The sequence below is a fragment of the Papio anubis genome, chromosome 13, assembly GCF_008728515.1.
Source record: "Papio anubis isolate 15944 chromosome 13, Panubis1.0, whole genome shotgun sequence".
NCBI lineage: Eukaryota > Metazoa > Chordata > Mammalia > Primates > Cercopithecidae > Papio > Papio anubis.
In genome coordinates, this window is record NC_044988.1 from 66,862,407 (window position 1) to 66,878,459 (window position 16,053).

Here is a 16,053-nt window from a genome sequence, read left to right on the forward strand (position 1 = left end):
TTTAATCATTTGCCAGCGCTTAAGAGGCGGTAAACGTTAGCAGATGCTGTCAATGTAAGAAAAGAAACCGTAACAGACATTTTAAATTGAGTAAGTTTTATCCATTAACGTTTGTCTCTCCTTGAGTGCTGTGGCAGTTGAGGTGGAGGCAGAATCGCATGCATTTAGTTTTAATAGTGAAACACCAGATTTCTACGAAGGCGTGGTTTGAGAGGATATTCTAGTCCAGCTTTCTCATCTGACACCTAAGGGTTTAGAGATTGAGCATAACACGGAGAGACAGCTGTCAGTTCCCAAACACCAGCAATAGCAAATCCAGTCCAGGGCTCTCTTCACTACCCAGGTATAAATTAAATAACTCTGCTTTGATTTCTAACACAAGAGGCTTCTTGTGTAACCTGTGTGCAAGGCACAGAAAATACAATCCCCTCCCCTTTTTTTTTGAGACGGAGTGTCACTCTTGTCAGGCTGGAGTGCAGTGGCGCGATCTCGGCTTACTGCAACCTCTGCCTCTCAGGCTCAAGTGATCCTCCCATCTCAACCTCCTGAGTAACTGGGACCACAGGCGCAGGCCACCACGCCCAGCTAATTTTTTTTTTTTTTCCTGTATTTTTTGTAGAGACGGGGTTTCGCCACGTTGCCCAGGCTGGTCTTGAACTTCTGAGCTCAGGCGATCCACCCGCCTCGGCCTCCCAAAGTGCCGGGATTACAGATGTGAGCTACTGCGCCCGCCGATAATACAATTTTCTTATACTTTGTAATTGACTAATCAAAAACTAATATACTTTTCAAGTCATTACTTGGGGGTTGGAGAACTTGAGTGTTTTGTTCTTTCCAATTTCTTTGTTGTTCTTATGCTTTCTTTTTCTCACTTATAGGTAATCCCTAAAGAGAGAGGAAATGTCATTGTAGGGCATCCTAGAGAATTGGAATGCAAATATGTAGAAAAATAACTTTTGCTTTGGTTATTGGGAGACTTACATAACTTTCCTGGAGTTGGCTTCTTTTTAACACCAGCTTGCAGCCAAATCACTGTCCATTTGGGTCTTGCTGCAGGAACCTCAGAGTAAATAAGACAAGTAAAACAAGGCCTTCATTAAGCAAAAGTTTTTATGGTTGGTATTTTAGTATGGGAGAGGCAGATACAGTTCATGTTTGATAATACAGCAAATCTGAAATTTTTGTAAATTGCCACAATTTGGATAACGATCAGCTGGAGTTTACCCTGCATAGTGATCTGAATCAGATTATTTTGGATACTTTCCTTTTAGTTAAACATCTATTTTTTAAAAAATGAGAACTCTTAGAAGCTTAAGGATTATAGAAGGCTATCTTAAAATAGGCTAGGAATTATTACAGTCAGAATTAAATACGTGCATCTGAGCATTTCTGGACAGTTGTCAGCTGTTGTCAGTCTCTGCCCTGACTTTCATATGCTTGACACTCTCTCTCTCTATATATATATAAAATACTATAATAGAATATATAATATATTTACATATTATATACATTTATATTTATAATATATATTTTACATGTAATATGTAATTATAACGTGTATACTCTATATAGAAGCAATCATATGGAAAGTAATATATCTGAAAAATGATTTATTCAACAAATACTTAACAGTGCCAAGCTCTGTCCTAATTACTTGCAATACAGCAGTGGACAATATAAAGATAGAGCCCCCCCTCTAGAGTAGAGAGAAGACAGTCAAGTAAAGTGTAGTGTATCATACAGTGACAGACGCTATGGAGTGATATCAGGTAAAGCGGGTAGAGATTTCTGTGAGGGAGAAGTTACTATTTTACGTAAGTTGGTTAGAGAAGGCCTCATTGTGAATGCCATTTGATCAGAGACTTGCCGGAGGTAAGGTAGCAGCCTTATAGCTGTATGAGGAAAAGCAGTGATCCAAACAAAGGGAACCATGGACGCAAAAGCCTTAAGACTATAGGGTTCCTGTCGTGTTCATAGAACAGCAAGGAAGCCAGTGGTGCTGGAGCAGAGTGAGGGGGAAGTTGTAGGAGATAAGATTAGAGAGATAGCAGAGGGTCGCATCTTATAGGAAGATTATAAAATTTAGACTTCTGTGTTGAGACTTGACTATCAAAGATTCAGGGAGGTAGGATTAGGAGGCTGTACCAATGAAGTTCACGTAGTAGTCCATTTATAAACAAGGAAAGGGAAATGCTAAATGAAAAGTAATGTGTATGGATACTAGTCCAGTGCTGAATCTTAACTAATTGCTTAGACTTGCTTTAAAAATGTCTCTGAAGCTTTTTAGTTACTATGGGATATGCAGTCCATTGTTTGTTCTTTCAAGAAAGGATTTAGATTGTTCAAAATCTTAGCCAGAAACAATACGAATACAATTTTGGGAATTTCAGCAATTTACAAAAATTTCAGATTTGCTGTATTAGCCCCATTTAAGTTTCTTAGAATTAGGTCCTTGTCTTTTAGACTGTGGCTGATTTTTTTACTTAACTAAAGAAAAAAATGAATAGAAGTGAAAGGATTTGTTATTCTGGGAGAGTATAGTTTATTTCAGAAGTGATGGTTGCGTCTGTTTTAAATCTGCAGGATCAAGGCATGTTATCTTTCTTTGAAGTTGTTCAATATCAAAATAGATGAGCCAAAAAGAAGGAAACAGTGTGCTTAAGGTTTAAAAATGTAATGTTGAAGTTGTTGGTTTTAGTTACTTTACTTTCTTATTTTACAGAGTTGGTTTTTGTTTTCCATTTTGTGGGTCTAAAATTTATTGTAAGGCTATAAGATGTACCAGTGTGCCCATATAAAATTAGGATTGCCTTATAAAGGGGAAATTTGTTTGTTAAGATCCTTTCAGATGGATTTTATACCTGCTTCTCTATACTAGCCAAGTCTGTCCGAGTGAAGTGGTAATGTTATCTTTAATTTACATTTTAAAACTTTTACATAGTTAAATTTTAATAAAAAAATCTGTTCTTGCCTTGGGAACTACCATAGATATGTTTTCTTCAGGGTACATTGAGCTAATTCCCCAAATTGTATTCATATTGTTTTATTTCATTTCCCTGTTCCCTTACCTAGGTTCTCTTCTGAGTTCAATATCATGTTTCTGTTCGTAAGTTCAGATTGTGTCTGTAGTTTTCCCCCCCTTCATATTCTCTCAACTATCAGGTGAGAGTGGAACATTTCTTACTTCTTAATACTTTCTGCCTCCTCCCATTCTCCAGACAAATCTTGTCCTTTAGTATAGCCAAAATGAACAGAGGGTTTGCAGTTCAGACATGTGACTATGTACATGTATTTTCTAGTTTTTTTCCTCAGAAATCATACCTTCTCTTCCTACAGCATTGTTTTCCCCTTTTCAGGCTTATAAAAGGGCCTAACAGGGTTGCTTTAAAGGCTGTGGTATGATTCTAAACTGGAACAGGCCACCTGGAAAGTTAAGTTAAGAAGACTGTAGAGGTGGAATAAAGGGTTGGCAAAATATATGAGCCAGAAAGAAGGGAACAGTGTGCTTAAGGTTTAAAAAACAACAACAAAAAATAACTGCTCTCATTCAGCTAGTTTTTCAGCATCTCCATTCTCCCAGCCTCACTGAAATTTGGTTCTGAGGAGCTCTGCTTTCTAGAATATGGTTTCTTAACATCAGCACTATTGACATTCTTGGCCAGATTATTTGTTTTGGGAGATGCCCTATGCAACGTGGGATATTTAGCAGCATCCCTGGCCCCTACCCACTAGATGCCAGTTGCTTCCCCTAGTTGTGACTACTAAAAATGTCTCCAAGGATTGCCAGATGACAACTGGGGGCAAAATCTACACCCTGTTGAGAACTACTGCTCTAGAAGGCGGCTGTTGAATGTTATAGCTGGCGGCTCGTGTAAATATTACATCATTTGTGCTTTGTTTTTTCAATAAATGAATCCTGGAAATAAAAGACCTTTGTGTGAAAGTTGGTACTTCGGGTGGTAGAACCTTGATAGGTCCTGTGACTTAGGTTTGATACATACTTAAGAATCAAGGTCCCTGAACCTCTGTGCCACACATGTCTACAACTTTACACAGGCAGATATCTCCAGGAATCAGTACATCTCAGCTCTTACGCTGCATGCATATTATACTTTTTGTGGCATTATCCCTTCAAAATTATAGTCAGTGGACATTCAGTCAGTTTATAATGGTAATTAATGGGTTGGGAAGTTGAAGCACAGAGTGTCTTATCCTGTAACCTTTGTAATACCCCCCTCAGATCCTATGTGGATAGTAATAGATTCGTTTTATTCAGCTTCAGTTCATGTGGTACCTGAAGATCATTTCAGTCATTCGATAGATTTAACATTCAAAGCTTAGAATAGCCACGTGCTGTGTTTTATGAGAATCACCATACATCATTTCAAGCCAAGTGTTCCAGAGGCAAGTAAGTGATTATGAACTTCGTAAAGATAATTCCTTTGGCCATTCAAGTCTGAAGATTGAAGTTATATATAACTTACTACTGTGTAGCCCTATATCCAGCTGCAGATTTTCATTATTAATACAGATTCCCAGCACAGTTACAAACTCTTGCTTTCTTGCCCATATACTGACCAAATAATTGAATCAATGGAAATCGAAAATTGAATTGTATTAGACTAGCCAAAAGTGTTTAGCAGCAGCATCAGGTTCCATACTTAACACTATTAAATTTTAATTTTTTAAGCCTTATGTTAAACCACAAAAGGACTTAGGTGAGTGTGTTAAGGCTTTAAACAAAGTGGTAAGAGATACAAACAGCAAGGGTCTTAATAGACAGGTGTTTGAGGTTAGTTTTTAGCACAGCTTCATTCAACTTGAATTGTTTAGCAATCAAAAGGACAGATGCTTGGTAATGATTTTTAGAATGGTAGATTTAAAAAACATAGAGATTATTCAAATGATATGGTTTTTAAATAAATCAGTATCAGTAATTCAGTTAATAAAAGCTAGTTAAAGCAGGAATTGTAAAACATGTGGTCCTTTTTTCCGCCAATGATTTGATATAGTGCTCAGGACTTTTCTTTGAATATGTATATACTGACTGTCGTTCCCATTATTTAGGATAAACTATACCGTCGTGCTGCATCATATGCAGAACTGAAATTGTTCATTGAAGACTTGAGATTAGAGCTTAGAAACATGTGAAGCAAGTGAGAAATCCTAATGTTTTATGCTCCTTTTTCCCCCCTTTTGAAGCTTTCCTCTTTATAGCTGATATAACAGCTTTTTTTTTTTCCGATCAAGTCTTTCCAAAGCATTCGACTTGGTTTTGCACCCTTATTTTGTCATTTACATAATAATTACATTATTAGACTAATGAATACTACTGGTACTAACAGGTTTCGGAACAAGCAACTGAGGATCAGTAAACAACTCAAGTTGAAAGAATGAGAGTAGCAGTACATGAGTATTCTAACTACTAGTGTTTAACGCGTTGTTGGCAGCTTTCCAGCTTTTCCACAGAAATGCACAGGGCTGCTGATTGCTTAGCTCCATGGGCACTATTCACACAAAATTTAACATAAATAATGCCTCCTGGAGTTATTGTATATAGTGGCTCTGGGAATGGGAGGTGTTGGTTAATCTAGCTTAGTCTGAGAAATGGAGGGTCTGTGAAGAGCTTCTACTCTGTCAGAAAAATAGGGCCTGGTAGAAAACAGATTATAACCTAAAAAGGTTAAATAAAATTTGTGATAGCAGATTTAGCATGTAATGTTAATTTTTTATGTTGCTGAAATAGGTGGGCAGCCTCACAAAAGGAGAAAGACCTCTGATGCAAATGAAACTGAAGATCATTTGGAATCTTTAATATGCAAAGTAGGAGAAAAGGTATGTCACACAATAGGCACAGGCTGTGATGGGTTTCAGAATGTGGTTGACTGCTTTGATTAATTTTTGCAGCTGAAAACTTGAACTACATTTTGGTAAAGCTGGTATTACCATGCATCTGTATCCCAAATTGAATCCATGTTGAAGCCCCTGGGATGCAGATAATTGATTATTATTAGTAATTTAGTAATTAATAATTTTCATAGAAGATGAACCTTAAAAGGGACCTAGGGTATAGCCCCTTAATTTATACATGAACTAAATCAGCCCTGAATACTTGAGGTAATTTGCCCAGAGTAACAGAGTGAATTAGTAAAAGAAGTAAAATGGAGCCCATGGTGTCCTCCCATTTCTAATGCTTACTCTGCTATCATAGACTGCTTAGTTTTTAAATTTCACTCATCGACTTTTCATGGATTTCTAAAGAACAATAACTATCTGAATTGATTTATACTAAACCCATTATAGCTCTGTATGCGTGTAAGACTATTTTAATGATCGTGTAGAAATTTTTATTTTAGTACACTAAAATAGCAAAAGGACAGATGATTGGTTATTTTAAAATGATTGATTTTAAAATATATATTTACATTTAAATAAATTTTTAACAATAAATTTATATTGCTGAGTACTTGACAGATATTTAATGTGATGTCCTCTACAGAGTGCCTGCTCTTTGGAGAGCAACCTCGAAGGCTTGGCTGGTGTTTTGGAAGCTGATCTTCCTAACTACAAGAGCAAGATCTTAAGGCTTCTTTGTACAGTGTATGTATGCAAAAGATTTATGAATCCAGGTGATAATGTATTATCTACTCTTAAATGCTTTGGGAAATGTTTAAAATATATGTTTATGTTCTATATGTCCTTGGCTTTCCTTCTATGGGGAAGTTTGTACAAATGAGCCAACCTTTGGCCCTTTAATGAACTCTTTTTCTTAGGGATAAAACTAAAATTGAGCATTTTCCTTGTGTGTTATTTCTTAGAACCTTAGAATCATTGTAGTTGACTTTTTATAGAGAGAGTACTGTCTCATTCAGATACATATTTTTAAGCATGTATATTTAAATGTATGATACCTAGATTTTAAAATTAGTAGTACCAAACAAATTTGGGAATTGGTAACTCAAGTAATAGCTCTTCTTGGAAGACTGAAGAGGCTTTGGAAGCCACTAGTAATAGGCATACTCTCTGGATAAACAGGAGTCTTTGTAGTTACATGAAATTGTAACATATCCATGAGGTGTTTTTAAATTATGAAGGTGACGTTTATCACTTCTCAGCCTTTTAGTTTAGATCAGGTGAAGGTAACTTTAAGAAACTACTAAGGAAATCTTCTGAAATCCTTTATTAAAATGGGGTAGTATTTATACTTAAACTGTTGGAAACCTTGTTTGTTTAAGGCTGAACTTGTATTGCTTCGCAGTATTCTTCTTTAATTTTTGGTTTTGGTAGGGTTTCAGGGAGTACAGTTACCATCAACACAGGTATTTTTTTGAAGACCTTAATTGTCCCTGATGTTCTGCTAGATACTTTGGAAAAACAAGTCAAAGAGAATCTCTTGCCCACTGAATGATTATGAGTTCTTATTTGCTTTTTGAGCTAATTCTAAAGGCTGCCTAAATTAGGAAAAATTGCTTTTTCTAAAGGTTTATTGTAATCCTTTCCCATACTTTTCAAATAACTTTAACAAAATCAACATACTTGGAGTAAGCAAATCTTAACTATATCAGACTACATTTTAAAAAAATTCAATAATTAAGCTGGTAGGAACTTAGATGAAACTCGTTTTAATTGTGCATCTTTTCTAAGCAACTAGAATAGTGCTTCTCAAAGTAGAATTCTACTTCCATGACATTTGGTTAGCTAAGTTTAGAAATTCTGAATGCCGCACCCCCCTTAATGATTCTGTATTAAAGAGGCTTGTTTCACCCAGGATTTCTGAGACATTTTACCATGGAAACCATGTTCTGTGGAAATGCTATTCAGTTCCACTAAACACACTTGAAGAAAAACTGTTGTAGCATTAGTTTTATTTATTTCAGTAAGATAACTTTACAATTAAATCATTTACTTTCTTAACTCTTGGATTAATTAATGAATTAAAATGAAAAATTACGGGACTGTGTTTGTAACATTTCTCAGTGACATGCTTTTTCTGGAGTATTTTTAAAGACATAGCTAAAAGTAATCCTGTTCCAAAGTTAATGGAATGATAAAAAGATTCATATAAAATTCAGCAACTTAACGCTATTGTTTTGGGGTTTTCTCGTTATACTGGGTTCTTAAATCAGTGCACGTCTGTTACCTGAGAAGTTGACAATTTATACAACATTAGTTGGACTGCTGAATGCCAGGAATTACAACTTTGGTGGAGAATTTGTAGAAGCCATGATTCGTCAACTTAAAGAGTCATTGAAAGCAAACAATTATAATGAAGCCGTATATTTGGTAAGTTTGTTTGTTTGTTGGTATGTTATGACTTACTGTTGGGATGGAGGGAAAAGGTGAGCTACAACCAAATAATTTAAAATGCTCCCCTGAAGCATTCTCATTCACTTTGATAGCTTCATAGGCCACCTTTATTTTGATGACACCCCCAAATCTGTAACTGTGTCTCCATCCTTTCTCCTGAGCTCCAGTCCAGTATTCCAGATGCTAGCTGCATAGCCTTCAGATATCTTACCAGGAAGTGCCTAAATTAATGTAGCATTCATACCTCCTTTTTTCTGCCCTTTCCCCAGCTCGTACAGTGGCCACTGTGTACTGAATAGCCCATCTATAAAGCTGAGCTTTAATTTTTGTCTTCCCTTTGCCTTCTTGTACCATAGGTGTTCCCAATCCCTGTCAATTCTGTCTCCCTAATTTCTCTCAAGTCTGTCCTTTCTTGGTCTCCAGGGCCTCTAGCATAGTTTATGCCTTCCTCCAGATGTTCTTAATAGCCTCTTAACTGATCTTTTTGCATCTAGATTCTGTTTTTCACTTTGTGTTCTACAGTGGCACCAGACTGGTGTTTCTGTAACTAGGCTCTGCACATGTTGGTTACTGGTTAAAAAACCCTTAGTTCTTTCCCATGGCAGTGTGAGTGGTCTTAAAAGCCTGGTGCACAAGATGATTCCTTGGGTTGCAGAAAGTGAATATTGAGAACTCTTATTTATCTTAAGTGGAAATGAAATTAAGCCTTACTAATAATACATAGATTAATGGTGATCCAGTGTATATCATAAATAAATATGTATGTGTTGAAGATACGTGATCAAATTCTTTTTTACTGAGTACACAATCGAAAAAGTTTGGATACCGATCAGGCTATAGGATTAAAGTCCAGGCTGTAGGATTAAAGTCCAGACTCTTTAGCCTGACCCTTTATGGTTTCCCCAGTGTGTTTCTCTATTCTTGTCTCCCATACACTCTCCAGCAATATCAAAATAACTTGCAGATCCCAAAACACACCTTGTTTTTGAAGCTGTATGCCTATACTGCCCTCATTGCTCACTACTTGAGACTGTTGCTTATCCTTTATGACCTAGCCTAATTGTTACCTCCTTTGTGATGCTTTCCCCAACTCCCTTTGTCATTGTTCCCAAAAACACTTAATTTGCCTTTTAGTGTGGGAGTCACTCATTTGTATTGAGATTGTGCTTGTTCCACTAGAATGGGTCCCTTAACAGTTGACTTTTAGTAGTGTTTAGCAATAGCACACTGAGCACACCCAATAAATGTGTTCTGTAATTTCCATTTCTGTAATTCAGTAAAAATTACAGTCAAACAGAAAAGAAGCTTATAGGTTGAAGTAGCTAGAATATTTTACAATCTGGATTGTTGATGTAGTATAGCATAGAAACCTATGAACTCACAGATTGCTGTCCTTTATATAGTTTTTGTTACAACTTCTCAATTCTGCCATGGTAGCACAAAAGCAACCATACACAATATGTAACTGAACGAGCATGGCTGCTGCAATAAAAGTTTACTTATGGACACTGAAACTAGAATTTCATGTAATTTGTATGTGTCATAAAATACTCTTGTTTTTTTTTTTTTTTCCAAGCATTTAAAAATGTAAAAACCATTCTTAGTTCTCAGCTATGCAAAAAACAGGTAGTAGGCTAGATCCAGCCCTTAGGCTATAGTTTTTCAGCCCAATAGTTTAGGCTGTAGAAGATTGCTTGTTTTGTAGTTATTATGAAGAACATTTAGATTTAATAGCAGAAATTGTTTGCCCCAACAGGTCCGTTTTTTATCTGATCTTGTGAATTGCCATGTGATTGCTGCTCCGTCAATGGTTGCCATGTTTGAAAATTTTGTAAGCGTAACTCAGGAAGAAGATGTGCCTCAGGTAAGAGAACCCCTCACGCTAAATCTTGAGGGGTTCTTGAGGGGTTACTGAATCCTGGTACTTCCATATAGTACCAGAAATCTTTCGCTGATAATCCATTAGCAATAAAGAAAAAACAGCAGACTATCACACTGTAAGTTCTTACTATCTAAAAATTAAGTTGACTGGCACACTGGTGGGTTCTCATAATATCTGTATGTTGATTTAAATGATGCTGTCCAGTAAGATTAGAACTAATATATCTGGAAATGCTCTGTATAAACCAGATGTCTTAAGTCCTATTAAATAGCTTCCATAGGATTTCATTCAAGAATAAATAAAATATGAATGAATATAATTAAAGCATATTTTAAACTTAACTTTTTAAAAATCCTTTAGGTGCGGCGAGATTGGTATGTGTATGCATTTCTGTCATCTTTGCCCTGGGTTGGAAAGGAGTTGTACGAAAAGAAAGATGCAGAGATGGACCGCATCTTTGCCAACACTGAAAGCTATCTTAAGTAAGGGCACAGCTCATAGTACTCTTTGTTGCTTAGGTAAAGGATATCTTATATCAGTGATATCATTTGAGTTTCTCAAAAATAAGCTGTAGAGTTCCTGAAGGTATTTTCTAGGTAATCCTGTTCTGCTGTTTTAACTCACCGAGACCTCAAAGTAGTCAGATATGGTTTGCTTACTTTTGCCAGTGCACAGGACAGTTGGTAATATAGCTTCTTTTAAGCTGCTTTTATATGTTTATAAAAGACATAAAACACCCTAGTGCAATAGTTCCTCAAATATTAGCGTGGATAAGAATTACCTGTAGTACTTAAAATGCTCAGACCCCAACCCCCAGACCTAATAAATTATACAATTTGAGAGAGAGGTTTGGACATCTGTATTATTAACACATTTCACAAGTGGAGAACCACTGCCCTAGCACATACAATGTGTTTATTTCATGTAAATTAATCCTAAATCAAGCTCTTAAAACAGTGGTCCTTAACCTTCCATCCAGGCAGTACTTCTTAAGTAATATGACACATTTCAATTAAAATAGTCACATGTCTTCCCATTACCCATCTCTCCCAAGCCAATGTAAAAGCTTGGTTTAGATTGTTAGATACAATGATAATAAATAGGTCTTTTTAGTAAATTTATGCTTAACTATCCAGCAACATGGTAATGGTTATGTGGCCCTTAAGTTTTTACAGATTGATTTTATTGTTAAATTTCACTTTCTCTTTTTTAAGTACTTTTTTGGATAACTGTTAATAGCTACTTAGTTGATTATTAAGTAAAGTTAAAAGAAGCTTAAAAAAATAAGAATCTTTTGGCCGGGTGCAGTGGCTCATGCCTGTAATCCCAGCACTTTGGGAGGCCGAGGCGGGTGGATCACCTGAGGTCAGGAGTTCGAGACCAGCCTGTCCAACATGGTGAAAACCCATCTCTACTAAAAATACAAAAATTAGCCAAGCGTAGTGGAGGGTGCCTGTAATCCCAGCTGCTCGAGAGGCTGAGGTAGGAGAATTGCTTGAACCCAGGAGACGGAGTTTACAGCGAGCTGACATGGTGCTGCCACTGCACTCCAGCCTGGGCGACAGACTGAGACTCTGTCTCAAAAAAAAAGAATCTTTTGTGTGTGTATACATATCCTTTCTCTTTTTTATTCAAGTGATAGCCCAATATACACACTGTTCTTCACTTGGCTTTTTTCTTTTTCTTACTATGACTTGGATTTGTTGCATAAAAATACTTCATAAATCTTTTTAATAGTCGCAGGGTATTTCACTTTTTAATGTACCATAATTTCTGTAGTCTCCTGTTGGTGGACATTTAGGTTATTTTCAATCTTTTGCTATTATAAACAGTGTTTCAGTGAATATCTTTGTATGTCTTTGTGTACACGTGCAGATATATTTATGGGGGATACAAATTTTTAGAAATGGCATTACTGGGTTGAAGGTTCTAAACAGTTTTAATTTTGATAGATTTAGTCAAATTACCTTTCAAAGAGATTATACTCTCCCAAAGAGATTATACCAGTTAACCTCTTTGTCAACGATGTTTGAGACTGAATCTCGACCTGCGTCTTGATGATACACAGTACATTATCAAAACTGTTGATATCTGCCGCTCCAGTAGGTAAAATGTTATTTCATTGCTTTAATTTGCATTCTAATAACTATGAAGGTGACTGAGCATCTCATGTTTGTAAAAGCCTAAATGTAGATTTTCATTTTTATCTTTAGAAGACGCCAAAAGACTCATGTACCCATGTTACAGGTGTGGACTGCGGATAAACCACATCCACAAGAAGAGGTAAATTGATTTCAATCTCTTGTGATACAAGCTCAGTCAGCTCTTGAATAGATTCTTATCTCTGTAAGATACTCAGACCATTCCATTTTACCCCTTGGCTATGTTTCTGCATTTCATGATAGCTCCTTTTCATAGCTCTAGGTGTACGGTAGATTTTTAATAGATGATAGAATGTAATTGAAATATTCCCTTGTTCTTTGGGATGCCAGCTATTACAGAGTTGACGTATATTTATGTAAATGCTCAATTTGAAAAATGTAAAAACAAACAGTTCCAAACAGATAGACTTTATAAGTAAAATAAAAACAAAAACTTAGCACCTTTTTTTGTACCGTCTTACAAGTTAGCTTACTTTTGTGTCCTGTATTTTAAAGGGTAGTGATATTTTTATTTTGTCTAGTCAAAATGTTAATTATATTAATGATTAAAAATTAATCTGTCTTTAGTATTTAGATTGCCTGTGGGCCCAGATTCAGAAATTGAAAAAGGATCGCTGGCAGGAACGGCACATCCTAAGACCTTATCTTGCCTTTGACAGCATCCTGTGTGAAGCACTGCAGCACAATCTGCCTCCTTTTACACCACCTCCTCACACTGAAGATTCGGTGTACCCAATGCCAAGGGTCATCTTCAGAATGTTTGATTACACAGATGATCCCGAGGTAGGTGACCGACTAAAAGTCCTAGATACGACCTGTGTTGCATTGTTCTTGTGGGTTAATCCCGCTCGAATTATGCCTGTGGTGTGTTTTAATTTTGAGTTGTTTTTTGTCTAAGAAGGTCAATAGCAATGAAGTTAACTTTTTAATTCAGTGAATGATACCACCTCATTATGCAAGAAATTACATTTGGCATGTGTAAATAGATTAGAGAGACATGCACAGTTTGCAGGCTAAGAGTGTGGGTTTTGGGTTTTGAGAGCTACATTGGGTTGTGTTTTAATCTTGGTTTAGCCAAATACTAGCTGTGTGAATTTGGGAAAGTTTACCTCCCTGTGCTTTCGTTTTCTGAAGGTAATAATAATAGTATATATATCATGTTATGAGGATTAAATTATTATTAACATGTAAAATGCATAGAACAAGAACAGTGTCTGTCACATGAATGCTCAGTCATTCTGGCCATTTTTCTTTCTTTTTTTTTTCTTCTTTTCGAAATGGGGTCTCACTCTGTTGCCCAGGCTGGAGGGCAAAGGTGAGATCTAAGCTCACTGCAACCTCTGCGTCCTGTGCTCAAGTGATCCTCCCACTTCAGCCTCCTGAGTAGCTGGGACCACAGGCATGTGTCACCTAGCCTGGCAAATTTTTTGTATAGTTGGGGTTTCACCTTGTTGCCCTGGCTGGTCTCGAACTCCTGGGCTCAAGCAATTCGCCCACCTCATTTTCCCAAAGTGCTGGACTTACAGGTATGAGCCACTGCACTTGGCCGTAATTATACTTAATAAGGTTATTTCTCAAGAAAAGCACCTAGTTTTAGATATGGTCCCTCTTTCTTTAGGCAACACAGCCTGTCTTGTGATTATTCGTATTGTATGATTATTTGAAAACAAATATTTAAAGTATTTTTAATTAAAAAATTCCAAAGATTAGTCTAAGCTGATTTTATCGTTTTTAATATACATATTCTTTATTTCAAAGTCAAGTTTCCTGGCAGCCATTGTACTATTAAAATTGTATATTGTACAATTAAGAAAACTTACAATTTTCATTGTGGGTGCTATCCTGTGTATTGTAAGATGCTCAGTGGTATCCCTGACCTCTACCATCTAAATGCCAATAGCAGTCTCCCTGCCTCAGTTTTGACAACCAAAAATATCTCCAGAGAGTGCAATAGGTCCCCATGAGGGCAAAATTACCCCCAGTTGAAAACTATTGCCATAAAAATTAATATTACCACCTAAAGTCAAATTTGAGTTTCTTTCTCCTATTGTCTCTTTTCTATCCTGTGGTAAAGTGCTTATGACCAGTAGGAATTTAGTATATATGTAATCTATTTTGGAATAAAAATTTGTCAGTCAGTTACATATACAAAATTATCAGCTGCCCTCTTTGCTATATTCCATAAGTAACCAAATACTTTAGTCAAAATTTTGTAGTGATCTACTTAGATATATTTAACTGAAAATCTGGTTTACATTTAAGACTGCTCATGTTTGTGATCAGATATTTTGTGTGTGTGTGTGCAAGGGAAACTAGAATGGGACCTCAAAATTTTTTTCTCCTATATTTATATTTAATTGGTATCACCTCTGTAAGGTGCATGTCCATCCCTTGCTAGAAGAGTATAAATATATAAAATACTTGTTACTCTCAAAACGAACAGGATTTTGTTTTTGTTCTGGCCTTTTACAAGTTGTTTATTAAAAAACATTAGAAATTGTAAAAAAAAAAAAAAAAAATTAAAATCATCCAAAAGTCATTATTAAAGGTCTATTTTGTGTTTTTTGAACCTGTTTGCTGTGAATATACTTAAGAATGAAATAATGCCATGTAGGGAATATGTTTTAAGCTTAGACGATATGTTATGGGTATCTTTCAATTCATGCATGATGTTTTATGGGTATGTGGTATTTGAATAGAATTTTCTGTCTCCATAGTTACTAATGGAAATAATTCACTCTCTTGGTTTAAAAAATAAACTCTGTAAGGCTTGTATTATCCAAAGTTATTTAGTTTCGTATAATAATTGGTGTGTAAAGTAGGCAGTGGTTGTATGGTTAGGTATGAGATGTAGTAGAAGAAACACTACAGCTGATACTCTGGGATATAAGTGAACATGGCAATGGAATTTACTGAAATATAGAGCTTTAACACTTCAGAACTTTTATCCCCACCACCCAGTATAGTGCCTGGAACATAATAGTCTCTCCAATATTTGTTGAATAAGTGAAAGAAATCTGTGTTCTAGGCCTGTAGTGTGCACATTTGGTTTTCTTTCCAGGGTCCTGTCATGCCAGGGAGTCATTCAGTGGAAAGATTTGTAATAGAAGAGAATCTTCACTGCATCATTAAGTCCCACTGGAAGGAAAGGAAGACTTGGTAAGATTCTTTCCATAGTACTCTTAGAAGGGAGAGAAAGCAGCAATTTTGATGATTCAGTAAGAGCAAAATGTGTGTTGAGAGTGTAAGAAAATTTTATCCTCCTGACTCCCTGTCTCGCTAAAATCAATTTCTAAAAACACTTGCATTACTTTCTTGAGGCTCTTCACCCTTATATAGTACTTTTCAAGGTGCTTTATAGTAATAAGCCTATGATGCCAGTCTTTTTGGTGAGGATATTTAGCATATGCTATGGAGAGCTTGAATGGCAAGTTATTTTGGGTTTGGATATGAGTGGTTTTGCTCTGTTTTCAAAACACCCAAACTTTGGAGGTTTTTTTTTTTAATAAAATTTTCTTAAACTTTGGAAAGTTTGGTTTAGATTTTAAAGTGGAAATGAGTATAGTATTTTGAGAGTGATCTACTCTATTAAAACTTCTTTAGGTTAGTACATCTGAATATGCTTCCTTAGTATTATTACCTAGACTCCTTTTGATCTTTCAAGAAATTTTGGATGCATTAAAGATTTTCCATGTGGTAGAC

The 16,053-nt window shown here is 36.0% G+C and overlaps 1 protein-coding gene and 1 long non-coding RNA gene across 10 annotated transcripts in view; one reads left to right on the forward strand and one right to left on the reverse strand.

The window, feature by feature from the left end:
- NCBP1 (nuclear cap binding protein subunit 1) overlaps positions 1 to 16,053 on the forward strand; it is a 49,062-nt gene that overhangs the window by 1,540 nt on the left and 31,469 nt on the right. For 2 of the 8 annotated variants that reach the window (XM_021927351.1, XM_017949712.3), the window contains exons 2-9: positions 5,747 to 5,835; positions 6,500 to 6,600; positions 8,127 to 8,283; positions 10,064 to 10,171; positions 10,550 to 10,671; positions 12,403 to 12,472; positions 12,919 to 13,134; positions 15,413 to 15,510. In XM_021927351.1, coding sequence (XP_021783043.1) covers positions 5,747 to 5,835; positions 6,500 to 6,600; positions 8,127 to 8,283; positions 10,064 to 10,171; positions 10,550 to 10,671; positions 12,403 to 12,472; positions 12,919 to 13,134; positions 15,413 to 15,510 — 961 coding nt within the window. Of the gene's footprint in view, positions 1 to 5,746; positions 5,836 to 6,499; positions 6,630 to 8,126; positions 8,284 to 10,063; positions 10,172 to 10,549; positions 10,672 to 12,402; positions 12,473 to 12,918; positions 13,135 to 15,412; positions 15,511 to 16,053 lie in introns of those variants that run through there. The other 6 variants (XM_017949713.3, XM_021927354.2, XM_021927353.2 and 3 more) reach the window with 6 other exon arrangements.
- On the reverse strand, positions 175 to 3,140 carry LOC103878218. Of its 2 annotated transcripts, XR_004177939.1 has the most exons (4): positions 3,069 to 3,140; positions 982 to 1,050; positions 801 to 885; positions 175 to 245 (listed from the first exon to the last, which is right to left on the reverse strand). It is a non-coding gene; the product is annotated as an uncharacterized LOC103878218 (long non-coding RNA). The 2 variants fall into 2 exon arrangements; XR_638276.4 differs by lacking the exon at positions 3,069 to 3,140 and having other exon boundaries at positions 982 to 1,068.